Below are 13,521 nucleotides of genomic sequence, written 5' to 3'. Positions count from 1 at the left end.
GCTGTGGGATGTGATTCGTGAGATTCCCCGCCGTCCAGCCCCCTCTCGTTAGCGGTCACGCTGCGGAGCGCACTGTAGGGTGAGGTGTGGACGTGCCCTCCCCTCGGGGCCCAGGCCTCCCCCGAGGCAGGCTATTGGCTGAGCGCGGAGGGTTGCTTTCAGGTGTCTTTTCACTTAGAGGAAGTTGGAAGGCATTCTTTACACCCGAAGTTAAACGTTTGCACCATTTGTGACTCCTGGTGTCCGTCAGTTGGCCCTTGAGCACGGCGTGCGGTGTAGACAAGCACTTGTTACACACGAACCGAGCTTCTCTTTGTGAGCCTGGGCGTGTTTGCGGATGGTACACCTGCCTCTGAGCGCAGCCCCAAGCTCCCCTCTGCAGGGCGCAGGGAGGGGCCGGGATGTTTGTCTCTTGTCTCCCCGATCTGGGTTGGGTGGCTGTCATCGGGTACCATGGACGGGGCAGAAACGGCAGATGTGTGCCCCACGGTCCTGGAGGCCGGAAGCCCGACACCACAGTGCCGTGCGGTCGGGTTTTGGCGAGGACCCTCTTGCTGTTATGTCCCCACGTGGTTTCCTTGGTGTGTCTGTGGGTGGGGTCCTGTGTCTCTCTCCCTCCTAGAAGGGCACTGACCTCTCGTAGGGGCCTCACACTCGTGGCCTCGTCCAACCCTAATACCTCCTGAAGGCCCCACCTCCACACCCGCACCCCATCACGCAGGGAATCAGGGCTTCGACACTCAGTCCAGAGCACCCTGTCTGTTCCCAGGAAGGATTCTGGACCTGTGGCAGCTCTGCTGTGGATGCAGAACGGGGATTTGGGCTGTTTGGTCCCCATATACCTTCTTGAGCACACAGTAACCTCATGAGCCTCACGTCAGTATGGACTGTTCTGAGACGCGGCCTCGGGCGGGCAGGCTCCTGGGGAGGACGTGGCCCCGGGGGTGGAGTTGGGGCCCAGTGGCCTTTTGCGTGGTGGGTCCTTTGGTAATGCTCCCTGCTGACTGGAACTCAGTAGGAAGATTGCGTCACCTCTTTTTGGAAGTTCTTTCTTTCGTCCCATCACAGTGAACACGACGATAATTTTTGTGGTTCTGTGGGGTGAGTTTTCCAAATTAAATAAAGAAACAGTGGGAGTCCAGCACACAGTCGAGGGGTGGGGAGCAGGGAGGGAGGCTGGCCTGAGCCCGACCCCGGCCTGCGCTCTGCTTCCTGGCCGCGACGGCAGCTGCAGCGTCTGTGTCCGTGTTTTGGCGTTTCAGCTCCTTGCCGATGGCTGGGCACCCTCTTCCTTCCCCGGGACTGGACAGGTCAGGTCACTTACATGCATAATTAACACGTTTTTGTTCTTGCAGCACTGTCTTACCCGCTCCCTACCCACCCCCACCTGGCCCTTCTAGAAGCCAGAGGCCTGGAGCCCACGGGCAAGTGGAGGCCCTGGATTTGACTGTGGCCGAGTTACTCCACCCCCCGTCACCCCCACCTCCCTCGACTGGAAGGTCTTTAGACACATGGCTAAGACCTGTTCCCAGGAGCGCCGCCCTCTCTGGAACGATGGGCTGAATACCACGCGTCTCCAGACTCCCGCTTTTGCTTTATCACAGTTTTAGGCTTTGTTTTCCTTTCTTCCGGATTGCGATTGAGGCTCACGCCCGATGCTGGAAGGAGGAACGGAGCAGAGGGCAGAAGCTGCTTGTGTTGACGGGAGCCACCGCCCCGAGCTGCAAATCTGGCTCCTGACTGCTGGCCTGTCAGCTCTGGAAGCGCCAGCTTGCTGGCCTGGCCGTAGCGTATGCTTTTCTGAAACGTTGCATCCATTGGCTGGAGCCCTGAGGCCTGTGAGGAGTCTCCAGGCCAGGCCTCGCGCCGAGGGCTCCAGGAACACCCAGGGAGCGCTGTTCGGTCTGGTTCTGTTGTGTTCTGGGGTTCCTTGCCAGTTGTGCTTGTGTCTGGCCGTGCCCCTCGTGGGCAGGAACTCCAAGCGGGATCCCAGGAAGCAGATTAGCGTTCCTGTCCTTGGGTTTAGAGGCTTAAGAATGGTTGTTTGTTTCTGACATTTGCGGTACAATTGTACAAAGTAGATTTTGTGCCGCGGGGTCTCCTGGCCGGTTGGAGGCTTGGGGCGTCTTCCTCTCACCTCCTCATCTTTCTGTCATGGGGGAAGCTGCTCTTTGAATTAACATCCAGGTTTGGAAAAGGCCACTGGTTGAGTGCTAATATTACCATAACCAGCTGGGCTCAAGCGGAAACGCAGACACAGGTCAGTGACCGTGGCTTCTCCCGGCGGCCTTAGGCGTGAGGGTCTCGCCCTTCTCCTGGCCACGCACTTAATTAAACTGTGCTCAGTGCCTGTCTTGTGAGTGCATGAGGGTTTTTTGCTTTGTGTTTTGTGTGCGTGAGCGTGCGTGTGTGTGTGTGTGTGCGTGTCTGGGTGTATTCTTGGTTGTATTGTGAGTTTTGTTTCTAAGTATTACTGGAAAGTCCTTGGGCTCCTTGCATTTATTTTAGGCTTTGCACCAGTTTTGCATTATCTCTGTTGGGTATCAAACAGCATTTCAGAACTGACAGAATATAGAGGAAAACCAGATGTGTGCACTCCAGAAAAACAGCGCTTGTAGATCCAGGATTCCCTGAGTCGGCGGCTTCAGATTCGGACACTGTGCCATTTTTCTTTGGTCTGAAAATAATGGGCTCTGCTTCAGAGACACACCAGGGAAGCCTGTGACCGAGGCTGGCCAGGTGGCGCGAGCTGCACCTGCGTCGGCGCACGCGTGTCTCTCCGAGGGAGCGCGGCCCCGCCGGCTCCCTCACCCGGTCCGGCCGCGGGCAGCTGCCCTGGAAGTCTGGAGGCGCTGCTTCTGGCTGCTGTCCTGGGAGCTCGCTGCTTTCCAGTTAGCTGTTTCTGCCCCCCGCCGCCTGCTGGGAAAGGCTGCAAACAGAAATGAGCAGGATGCAGGAAGGTGCCGCGGCTCGTTGTCGGGAGAGGTGGGAGCCAGGCGAGCCAGGCCCTCGCTGTCCGGCAGGACCTCTGCCGCGGGCTGACTCTGTGCTCGTTCTGGGGCCGCCCCCGTCCCCCTGCCAAAGCGAGGACCCCCGGCAGGTGTCCAGCGGCCTCAGGTGCCGCAGGGATCCTGCTACTCTGTGCAGCGGGAGTCCTTGTCACCAGCTGAGATCCAGGTAAGCCTGACTGTGTGTGTCAGGAGCTGCGCGGTGGCCCCGCCGCCGAGGGTGCCCGTGTGGTTGGCCCGCGGAGCGCTTTTTATTTGTCCTGGCTTCGCTCGCTCCTTTTACCTTCAGGAGAAGCGCCCTGCCTCCAGGGCGTCTGCTCCTGCCCCTCCTTCGGGAGAGGCCCTTCGGGTTGTCCTTTGTGGGGTTGTCCCTGCCAGGTGTGCTGCTGGCTGCACTGCGACGTCCCAGCTCCAGGTGGTGGTGGGGTGGCTCCTGCCCTGAGCAGCGGTGGGGGGCGGGGCGGGGCGCTGCAGAGCCGACCTTCTGACTCCTTCTCGCGGCCGCTCTCTCATCCAAGCTTCGTCTGCTTTTGAGAAGATGTATTCTTAAGCCGGAGTTGGAGGCGGCTGGGGTCCCCGTACACCAAAGCCCAAGAGGGCTTTGCTCTGGGTCCGTGTCCAGGACGGCTTCGCCGAGCAAGCTGTTTGTCCCATTCGGGTACCCGCCGGTCACTCGGGACAGGTGCCTGGCGCAGGGGCCCACAGCGGGGGCCCGTGTGACCCTCCCGCCCAAGTGCGGGGGCCCCTGGGGCCCGTGTGCCACTGTGGAGGGAAGCCAGGCGAGGCCCCGGTGGTGCCTTCCCAAGGCTGCAGGAAGGCGCCGCAGTCGTGCCTCCTTGTCTGCGGGGGATGTGTTCCAGGACCCCCAGAGGATGCCTGAAACCACGGGTAACACCAGACCCGTACTAGGGTTTTCCTGTACGTACACATCTGTGCTGAAGTTTATTCTACAAATGAGGCACAGTAAGAGAACATCCAGATGCCAGAGTCACTGTGCTTGTGCTTCGGGGCCACTGCGGAGTAGAAGAAGGGTGTCCTGAGCGCAAGCCCTGTGATCCCCAGACAGCGGAGCCGATGACCCAGATGCTCCTAAGTGGCTAACGGGTGGGACGCGCAGGACAAAGGTCAGGACAAGGGTGGGACATGCAGGGCAAAGGTCAGGACAGGGGTGGGACGTGCAGGGCAAAGGTCAGGACGGGGGTGGGACGTGCAGGACAAAGGTCAGGGCGGGATTTCATCACAGTGCTCAGAACCGCGCCAGAGCAAACCTTAGCACTTGTTTATTTCTGGATTTTCCCATTTATTATTTTCGGACACGGTTGACGGCGGGTAACTGAAACCGCGGATGAGCGAGGTGGCTTTGGTGGGTGGAGCAGCCCTGGAGGCCGTGTCACCGCCGGCCTCTCCCAGCCTGGTGGCGCCCTCGCTCGAGTGCCACGTGAGAAGCGGGCCCCTTCCTGCCCACTGGAGTCGGAGCCCGTTTTCCATGGAGACGCTTGTCTCCCTTGACTGTCCTTGCCGCCCCACCTGAAGAACAGACCCCCTCCCTGCACTTTTCTGGGGGGAGCGGGGGAGGGCAGAGCCTGGAGGGCGGGGGCGATAACGAAAGGCCCGGGAGGTCTTTCCCTTCTGTCCAGGCGCATGCTCGCTTAGCGCTAAGTGTTCAACTCATTCCTGAGTCGCTTATCGAGACCAAACCAGTGTGGAAACGTTGAAAGGCCATGGCATTTTGAAAGAATTCCCAGTCGAGAATACTTTACTGCGTTTTATTTACCCGCCAGCCTGGTAGTGATCACTCGTAGGGCACCGCGGTACACCTGCACTTGTAGGGAGTGGTGGCTCATCTCCAAAACCAGAGGGCAGACCGAACTCTGAAATAAGTTCCATGACTTCGTAAGTTTCATTAAAAGATAGTCTTAGATTTGACTTTAAATTCACCGTGTACAACAGTGACAAAACTGTGACGACGTGGTAATAGTTAACATTTGTAGTCGAGTCCAGGACCTGCAGGTGGGGGTGAGGTTGTGACAGGGGAGCATGGGCTACAGCCTCGCAGCTTGTGTCCCCCGGCCTCGGCCCTCAGTGACGCTCTCCTCTGCGGCACCTCCCCCAGCTCTCTCTCTAGCCGTCCCCGGGCCTTCCGGGCCCAGGTCCCCCCAGCTGCGTATCTGGACGCCAGCCAGTTCTCATCTGCTCCTCCTGAGAAGCAGTCATTTCTCTTCACAGCCCGGGGACTGTTCCAGAATGTAGGCTCCTTGGGGTCGCGTCCTGCCCACAGTGTCTCGCACGCAGTGGGTCCTTAACTGAGGGAGCAGCGTGGGGGCTCCGCGCGGGTGGGCAGCGGCTGCTGGGGAGTGTCCGGTGAAGGCCAGCTGCTCGCTGGGATTTGGTCGTTAGAGGCATTTTAGTTACCTCGAGATGGTTTACACGGCTAGATTCAGACTCAGAGAAAAAGCCAGCGTCCGTTCCGTACGTTCAGACTCGTCGGTGAGTTCTGTCTGCCTCCGTCAGCTGCTCTCAGCTGCTCGCTGTAATCTCACAGTGTGATGTGTCTGTGCTCCCGCACCACCACCCCCGCCACGCCCACCATGAGCGATGACTGCGCTGAGCCCTCTGTGCTGCGCCGGCCTTCGGTTGGTGCTTTGAGGTTTGCAGAGCACGTGTGCGTACCCGCTCCTTGGGTTCTCGGTGTCCGGCTTTGATGCAGGACCAGCCTGGAGATCCAGATGCCCTAGCCTGCCCTTGCCTTTCCAGGGCCCAGCTTGGGGATATGCATGCGTCTCTTCACAGGATGCCAGGGCCTTGGCCTTACGTCTGGCCCCTAGGCCCCGGGTGGGTGGATGGAGCAGGCGGGCAGTGAGCCTGGCTTGTGTGTTTCTTCCTGCCTCTTCCCTGCTCACAGCTCCAGAGCTGTCACTCTTGGCGAGAAAGGCATCCTAACCAGCCCGTATCCTCCAGGTGACAAGGTCTCTCCTTAACACCTAACCCCTCCTTCCTCCTGTTTTCTTCTGAAAGCTTTTTGTTTGAGTCTCTTAGGTTCCCCCAGAACTGCCAGGCTCGGGGCAGAGTGGACCACAAGAGAGCCAGGGCGAAGGGCGTGCGGACACACTTCTGAATGTTGGGCTTCGGGACCAGCTCTGCTCCACTCCCCTCCTGTTCCTCGTTCTCTTTCCTCGTCAACATCAGCATGATCTTCACTTAGTTCAGAAATAGTTACTGAGCGTCAGGTACACCGCTGGCCGATGGGGATCCAGCAGTGAACAGAAGAGACCCTCCCACCCGTGTTGTCACGGAGCTCATGTTCCTGTTGCGTGGGGTGAGCTGAGTCTGGAGTCAGGTGCACGGTGGCCGAGGAAGCCAGGGCCCAGAGGGGACCTTCCTCAGGGACGTGGGAGTCCCTGGTCCCTGCTGCCGGCCCCTTCCTCAGGGACGTGGGAGTCCCTGGTCCCTGCTGCCGGCCCCGTCCTCAGGGACACGGGAGTCCCTGGTCCCCGCTCCTGGCCCCTTCCTCAGGGACACGCGAGTCCCTGGTCCCCGCTGCGGCTGGCAGAGCCGCCCCCATGGAGGTCGCCCCCGGGGGCCCTCGTCCTGATGCGTAGTTTGTGAGGGCAGGAACAGGCCCGTCTGTTCGGTTTGCTCAGAGTAAGGAAACGTGTCGTGGCTCTGATTTTGCATGGGCTCTTGACTTTTTGCTCTTCTCGGGAAAATGACTAAACTCAGCTTCCTGTCCCCCTGTCTTCAGGTCCTGCTGGCTTCCCAGCTTGGATCCTTTGACTTTCTGTCCCTGCTGGGAGTGTGTAGGCGGGAGGCCCTCCTGGGACGTGCTGTGCTTTCGTAAAAAGCCACAAGGGTGACTGAACCCCAGCGGAGGCGCTCCTGGCCTCCTGGGGAGGGGCGCTGGGCTTTGAGCGTGGGTGGCCCCTGAGCTCCGCTGCCCTCTGCCCTGCTGGGGCCACACCGGCTGCTGCCCGAGGCTGCTCGTCCCCACGGGGTCCAGGGGGTGGCTGCTCCCTGGCGACCGGGTGGCAGAGCTGCAGAAGTGGGCAGACCCATGCCTGTCTTTCTGACCATGAATGATCTGGTGGTGGGGAAGTTCTGGGGAAGAGAAAATGAATAATAGAGGGGATGTCAGTTTTCTCCAATTTTTTAAAACCTCTCGTGAACTCATTAGTACAAACAGTTAATACAGGACAGAGTGGTGTTTTACAGAGAGCCATTGTTGTCAGGTCAGCTCTTTGGGGACCTAGAAGCTGGTTCCTGCCCGGAAGGAGGAAGCCAAGGAGATGAGCGTGGCCACCTACGTGGGCTGTGTCTGCGGGGACACATGACCACACCTGGTGGAGTATGCGCAAGTGTGTCCTCTCACAGTCTGGAGGTCATGAGTCCAGCACGGGCCTTGCTGGCTGAAGTTTAGGGGTCACGGGGCTGGTTCCCTCTGGAGAATCCCGGGGAGACAGAGGTGCTGCGTTCCTTGGCTGGTGGCCCCTGCTCCATCTTCCAAAGCTGCGTGGTGTCCGCGCTGTGTTATGTGGGAAGGTTCTCTGCTTTCTGAGGGGCCACCGGATGCTTCAGGACGCCGTTCCCACCTTGATCACCGGCTCAGCCCCATCTGTAAAGTGCCCTTGTTGTCAGGGCACACGGCCCAGGTCCCGGGGCCCGGGATTGGGACATACCTGTCTCTGGGCCGTCACTCTGCCCAGCAGAGCTGGCCGCTACGAGATGTGAGACTGTGTTTGCAGATGGCTTCCGAAGACACAAAAGGAAAACCAGTTAGGACTTTCTTCTGTCTTTTATTCTGAAAATCGAATTTTCCTGCTTTTTTCCACTGATGGATTCGTTATTAAAGAAATAGAACTTTAGCTCATCAAAAACTAGAATCGCGTTTGAAACTGCAGCGTGAAACTGCAGCATCCTCAGCTCTGACCCCGTGTGGGAGGCCGTGGGCTGGGCAGGAAGCGTGACTCCGGCCGCCCCGCCTGGGCAGCTGGTGAGCGCCCCCAGGGGGTGGTCCAGGGGGCGTGTCATTTGAGGGGGTGGGAGTGCAGCCCCAAGTCAAAAGCCCCACAGCTCATGGCAGCTCACTCCCGTGAACGCAGAGCGTCGGAGGCCCCCGCCCACTCGCCATCCTCCCTGTGGGGCGTCGAGGCACCAGTCCGCACGCCTGCCTATTGCAGGGCGCCGTGGGCCTGGTGTGGGTGCTCGTGAGTGATGGCGTCACCCAGAGCCCGTCATGGGGGCCTCATGTGTCCCTCCCTGCAGGCACAGTCCAAGTGGGGTTCCTGGTGCATGGGACGGGGGTCCGTGATCCGTGACTTGTCTCCTTGGAGGCTAGTCGGATCCTCCCCCGGGATCTGGGCCTCACCCTCCAGCTTGTGTCTCCTCTCCACACACACAGCCCTCCTCGACTCCCTCTGGAGCCTGGAGCCTTGTGACTCACGTGCACATTTCTGCTTGTTTCTCAGCCTCGATTAGTGGCCCACTGTCTGGGGGCCGCTTCTCCCCGGAGTGGATGTGTCTTGCTTGCCCCAGGGTCGAGGCCCTGCGGCCGTCTGCCTGTCCTCCTGGCTGCCCTCAGACTCCCCTTTCCATGAACCTGAGAAAGCGGTGACTCTGGGAAGGTCTCCAGGTGCTTTAGCTCCTGTTCCATCTCAGACTCGCCCTTGGCCACATCCCTGCGTTCAGTTCGCTCTTTGGGTATTTTTTCCTGTAAGGCCTAAAAGCCCCTCTCAGCATCCAGCACTTGGATGTTTGAGGGAGGTGACTTGCAGTTGCAGTGGAGCAGCCTGGTCCTGCCGTGCATGTCCACACGGCGCACCCGCACGCCACACCCTTGTCAGCAGGTGCCCCGCCCCGCGGTCCAGGTAGCACGGGGCAGACTCCCCCGGCGCTATCTGTGCTGACGCGGTTCTGCTCTGTGTCTGCAGGTGCTGCAGGGGGCCCAGCTGATAGCCGTGGCTTCTTCGGACCCTGCTGCCACGGGGGTGGACGGCTCGCCGCTCCAAGGCAGCGACATCCAGGTCCAGTACGTGCAGCTGGCGCCGGTGACCGACCACACCGCTGCAGCCCAGGTGGGTCCTCCCTTTGGGAAGTGGACAGGGCTGGGCCTCCTGCAGGTGGTGAACGCACTTGGGCCTTCTCCCGCGAGGAAGGTGAGTGATCCACGAGAGGTGATGGTGTGGACGTGGGCGCTCGCTTGGGACTCCGTGTCTTGTAAGTGCCTGAAAGTGTAAAGGTGAGAGGTTGCTTCTTGGCCCAGATACCAGCCTTAAACAATTTCTTGAGATAACTCTTGTCTCATGCAAATGTTTACCTATAAATTTAGAGGCCAAATTAAGTGTACCTGAGACCTCCTTGTTCCTCGGGCTGGGGCAGGGCCGGCCCAGGGTCTGCGCGCCTGCCGGCCACGGGCAGTCCCTTTGCAGCCCTTGCCTGTGGCCTCTGCCCTTTTCCCCCATGGCATCCTCTGGTGGGCCGAGCTCTGCTGCGCTGGGCTGCGGTCCTCTTCCCGCGCTGCTCGCGGTTGCGCTCTCCCGGGAGCCCCAGAAAAGCAGCGCTCGGGCTCCATCTGGACAGTTTCTGAGCCGTGAGTTCGGCAGGGGGGCTGCTGCTCGAGATGTTCGAAGCGTTCGCACCTCTCGCCCCAGTGGGTGTGCTTGGTTGGGCGAGCATTGTGGCCTCCCCTGGGTATGGGGGAGCCAGGCGTGGGCCCCCGTGCTCGTGCCTGAGCCTGTTTGGGGGCAGTGTGATCAAGGTCTGTCAGAGCGTGGTCCGGAGAGGGTGCCCTTGGAGCAGCTCAGGCTGCTGGTGCCAGGGTGACACGGGTGCCGTCAATCCTCGGGCTGTGGGCTTGACTCACTGACTCACTGCTGAGTGCCTCTGGGCAGGGGCACTCTCATCGCTGTGACCTCAGCCTGTTGGCCCCTCCCTGCCTCCTTCCTGGACCGCGTCCTCTGCCCAGCACTGATGAGCTGCGCGTATCCTGCCTTCGGCCTTGACGCTTAGAATTAAAGCCCTGAGTTTCCACGCAGTCCCCTCCCCTCCTGGCCTCCGCTGGTCGCCGTCCTAGGTGTCGTGTCCTGTTCCCACTGGTAGTTGCTGAGGAACACGGCTCAGCAGGGCCAGGCAGGTGGCCCAAGGTGGCCCTGGTGACCAGGTGGCTGGCTGGGTGATCAGCGGTCCTGTGGGGACTTAACCCTGGTTCACAACAAGTCCCCACCTGGCCCAGAGATCTGGAACGTGTGTCCTGGAGAAGGTGCAGCCCCCTCCTCTCTCCAGACCTGTCCACTGTGCCACATGGGCAGCAGCCACGGCCTGGACACTGTGCCGCTCTGGAGGTTGACCGAGCGGGCACGAGGCTTACAGAACTTGGAGTTGGGGGTGGACGAGCTTATTCATGTGGTGCGAGGGACATCTGTCCTAAAGAAGGACCCTGGGGCTCCGTCCGAGCTGGGCGGGTCTGACACCCACATCATTGCTGCTTCACACGCACGGGGGTACTCGAGTGTGTGCCTTGAATCTGGGGTGCGTGTCATGTGGCAGGTCTTCCTGGGCCAGGTCTCTGGTCTTTGTGCGGATGTCACTGTTGAGGGGAGCCATGTCCACTGAGCTCCCGGCGCCTGACTTCCCGCCAGTGGGACCACGTAGCACACAGAGCAGTAGATCAGAGGGGGACATGTGCACTTTCTGGAGTGTCTTCCCCGCAGAAGGGCTCGGTCCCTGGGGCCCAGGCCCCTCCCTGGGCCCCCGCCTGCCTCACGCACAGGGAGGGGTCTCCCAATGGTCTCTTCATTAGCAGGAGGGCTCCCGCCCTCCTGTGGGTTTCCTTCCAGAGTTTGCTGCTCGGAACGGGGTCATGCTCCTCATCTGGTGCTTGGGGAAGGACGGGTCTGGCTCCCGAGGTCCCCGAGCCCCCCGAGCCCCAGAGGCTGCGTGAGGGGTGGGCCCATTCCCCGGAGCAGCCATGGGCAGACGAGGGGGCGCCCCATCTGTGCTGGCGCTGCTCCGCTGCGCTGTGCTTCGCTGCTGCCTGGGGCCCCAGTCTCCTGCCGCGTTTTGAGGACGAGGGGGGAGGGCAGGGCTCCCCACCAGAGTGTGGGCCTCCCGAGTGCCCAGCCCAGCTCGTCTTGTGGCCTCGGACGGCGCGGAGGAGGCCTGTGCTGAGTCCTCAGATGGGTGGGGAACCGCCCCCACTCCCCACCCCCGCTGCGACAATGCCGTGTTGCCTTTCCCTTGAGCTGCAGTCGTAGGCGGAGCGCTGGCCCCGCAGGACTCTGCCTCCGCCGTGCACCGCCACACCCCACCCCAGCCCCGGGCCCCTCCAGCCACAGGTCCTCAGCGGAGCCGCGGAGCCCGCCTCTGAGAGTCTGGTGTTGCCTTTGACCAGCGGCTTGGGGGAGTCTGAAAACCCCCCGAGTGATCTCCATCTGGGAGCCCGTTCTTAGTGGCTGAGATGGATGTCAGTGACTTAGTCCAGGACTGTGTTTTCTTCCTTTAAACTACCTTAAAACTGTGAATATGCTGATCACTTGGGGTGCACGGCCAGTGGGAATGGGAACGCAGCGCTGGTGGCTGGAGCTGAGGGGCACATGTGGGAGGCGGTGGGTAGGTGTGGGGGGAGCAGGGGCCAAGACAGGGCCCCACAGAGACGGACCGTGGCCCTGGATCTGTCACAGCTGCCGGGAGCATCCTCTCCCAGAGCAGGGGCGACACTCAGGCCCCCAGCCTCACCCTCCAGCTCGGGTGTGTGTTTACTCTGTGCCTGAAAACCGCTGGTGTCCGTGACCAGGGAGTGGCCCGGATGCGCACACTGGGCCCTTTGATAGAAAGCGCCCTCTCCCCTCTTGCAGGCGGCCGACGCCCTGCAGCCCACCCTGCAGTCCGAGATGCAGCTGGAGCATGGGGCCATCCAGATCCAGTGAGGGGACGGCCGCCGACCAGACAGGGCCCGAGCCAGAGCCACCGCTCAGCGCTGGTTCCCGTCACCCGCACCGTTCACACGCACCCGTCCCTCGGCTTCGCACGGGAGGGGGCCCGCACACGTTCTGCTCAAGTGCATCCGAGTGCCTCATCCTCGGGGAGAGTGCCCCGGTAAATAAAGACGACGGTAGCCCCTGCCGCCCCCGCCTGAAGACCCTGTTTCTTTTGATCACCCCGCCGTGTCCGGGGAAGGAGCGGGAAGCACAGCGTGGTCGCGTTAAGTACACGTGGGAAATCAAGAACTACGATATTTTTCTCTGTTCAAACAGCTTTTTTAATTTGCTATGGTGTTTATAACAAAAAACAAAATTGAAAAAAAAGTGGAGTAGCAGAAGCCTTTTGCTGTGTGCTCTGTTCAGTGTAATGAGAATAGGTATTTGCAAAAGAAGACTAACGATTTTGATGGAAACGTTGCTTACCTACTTTTCTAGGGGGATGCTGTCAGCACTGTGATTGTGCATTTCTAATGGAATAAAATGTATTTATGACCACGGCGGCTGTCACGTTGTTTCCTCTTAGGAGATGGCCCCTGGGCCTGTGGCGGCCCTGATGTAGCTGTGTGGGCCCTTCCAGAGGAAGGGGCGTGGCTGTCCTGGCAGTCCTGTGATGGAGCCTGGGGTGCAGGGGGCTGCACGATGGAGTGTCTCCAGGCACGGTGTCCCTCGAGGCAGCGTGAGCCTTCAGAATTGGGGTGCTCCCACGAGTAAGCTGCGCTGTTGAATGGCATGGCCTGTTCCAGCCCCAGAAAGTCCCAGCTCTGGGGGGTCTTTAGAGAAAGTCGTGTCTGAAGGAGCATGCCATATTGATGGTCTAATTAACGTGTGTCTGGAATCCCAGAAGGAGAGAATAGAAGGAAGATGACACGTAAAGGATTGGGGAAGCAGAACAGATCTCACGTAGAAATACAGAGGAAGCCGTGCCTGGACACACGCAGAACGTCGAAGACAAGCATAACCCAGAAGCAGCCAGAGAGGAAGGACGGACCACCCTCATGAGGTGGCGTTAGAAGCAGAGGCGTTATGGGAAAAATGCTCTGCACGGAGTCGGGTCTTTAGTAGAACAGCTGTTCAAGAACGCCGGTGACAGTTGGCATCTGGCCCAGAGCTCTGCTCTGAGGTGTACACCCAGGAGAATTGAAACCGTATGTCCACACGTAAATGTGCACACGAACATTCATAGCGCACTTTTCACGCTAGCCGGAGACTGGGAACAGCCTACAAAATGGGGTCCACCGACACAGCAGCCTTGTAGCTCAGCCGTAAAAGGAAGGAAGCACTGACACAGGTTTCATGGTGGATGAACCTTGAACACGTGCTGAGTGAGAGAAGCCAGACCCAATAGCCCGCATATTATGTGGTTCTATTTGTATGAAACGTCCGGAATGGGCAAATCCGTGGAGACAGAGAGCAGATGAGCAGTGGCCTGGGCTGGGGGAGGGGAGGTAGGGAGTGACTAATACTGCAAATGCGGATTCTTCCGGAGAGGACGAAGATGTTCTGGAATTAGTGGTGCTGTTGGCCCAACTCTGTAGATCCAC

At 60.0% G+C, this 13,521-nt stretch overlaps 1 protein-coding gene across 4 annotated transcripts in view; it reads left to right on the top strand.

Annotated features, from left to right (window-relative positions):
- The window catches only part of BANP (BTG3 associated nuclear protein), an 82,123-nt gene extending 69,065 nt beyond the window's left edge, over positions 1-13,058 (top strand). For 3 of the 4 annotated variants that reach the window (XM_079907812.1, XM_079907810.1, XM_079907809.1), the window contains 2 exons: positions 8,933-9,076; positions 11,855-13,058. In XM_079907812.1, coding sequence (XP_079763938.1) covers positions 8,933-9,076; positions 11,855-11,926 — 216 coding nt within the window. In that variant the 3' untranslated portion in view covers positions 11,927-13,058. Of the gene's footprint in view, positions 1-8,932; positions 9,158-11,854 lie in introns of all 4 variants that reach the window. The other variant, XM_079907811.1, reaches the window with a different exon arrangement.
- The last annotated feature ends 463 nt before the right edge of the window (positions 13,059-13,521 follow it).

The sequence above is a fragment of the Stenella coeruleoalba genome (genome assembly GCF_951394435.1).
Source record: "Stenella coeruleoalba genome assembly, chromosome: 20".
In the NCBI taxonomy this organism is placed as follows: Eukaryota; Metazoa; Chordata; class Mammalia; order Artiodactyla; family Delphinidae; genus Stenella; species Stenella coeruleoalba.
Note: the sequence above shows the minus strand (reverse complement) of the source record. Positions and strands in the feature narration are given on the sequence as shown.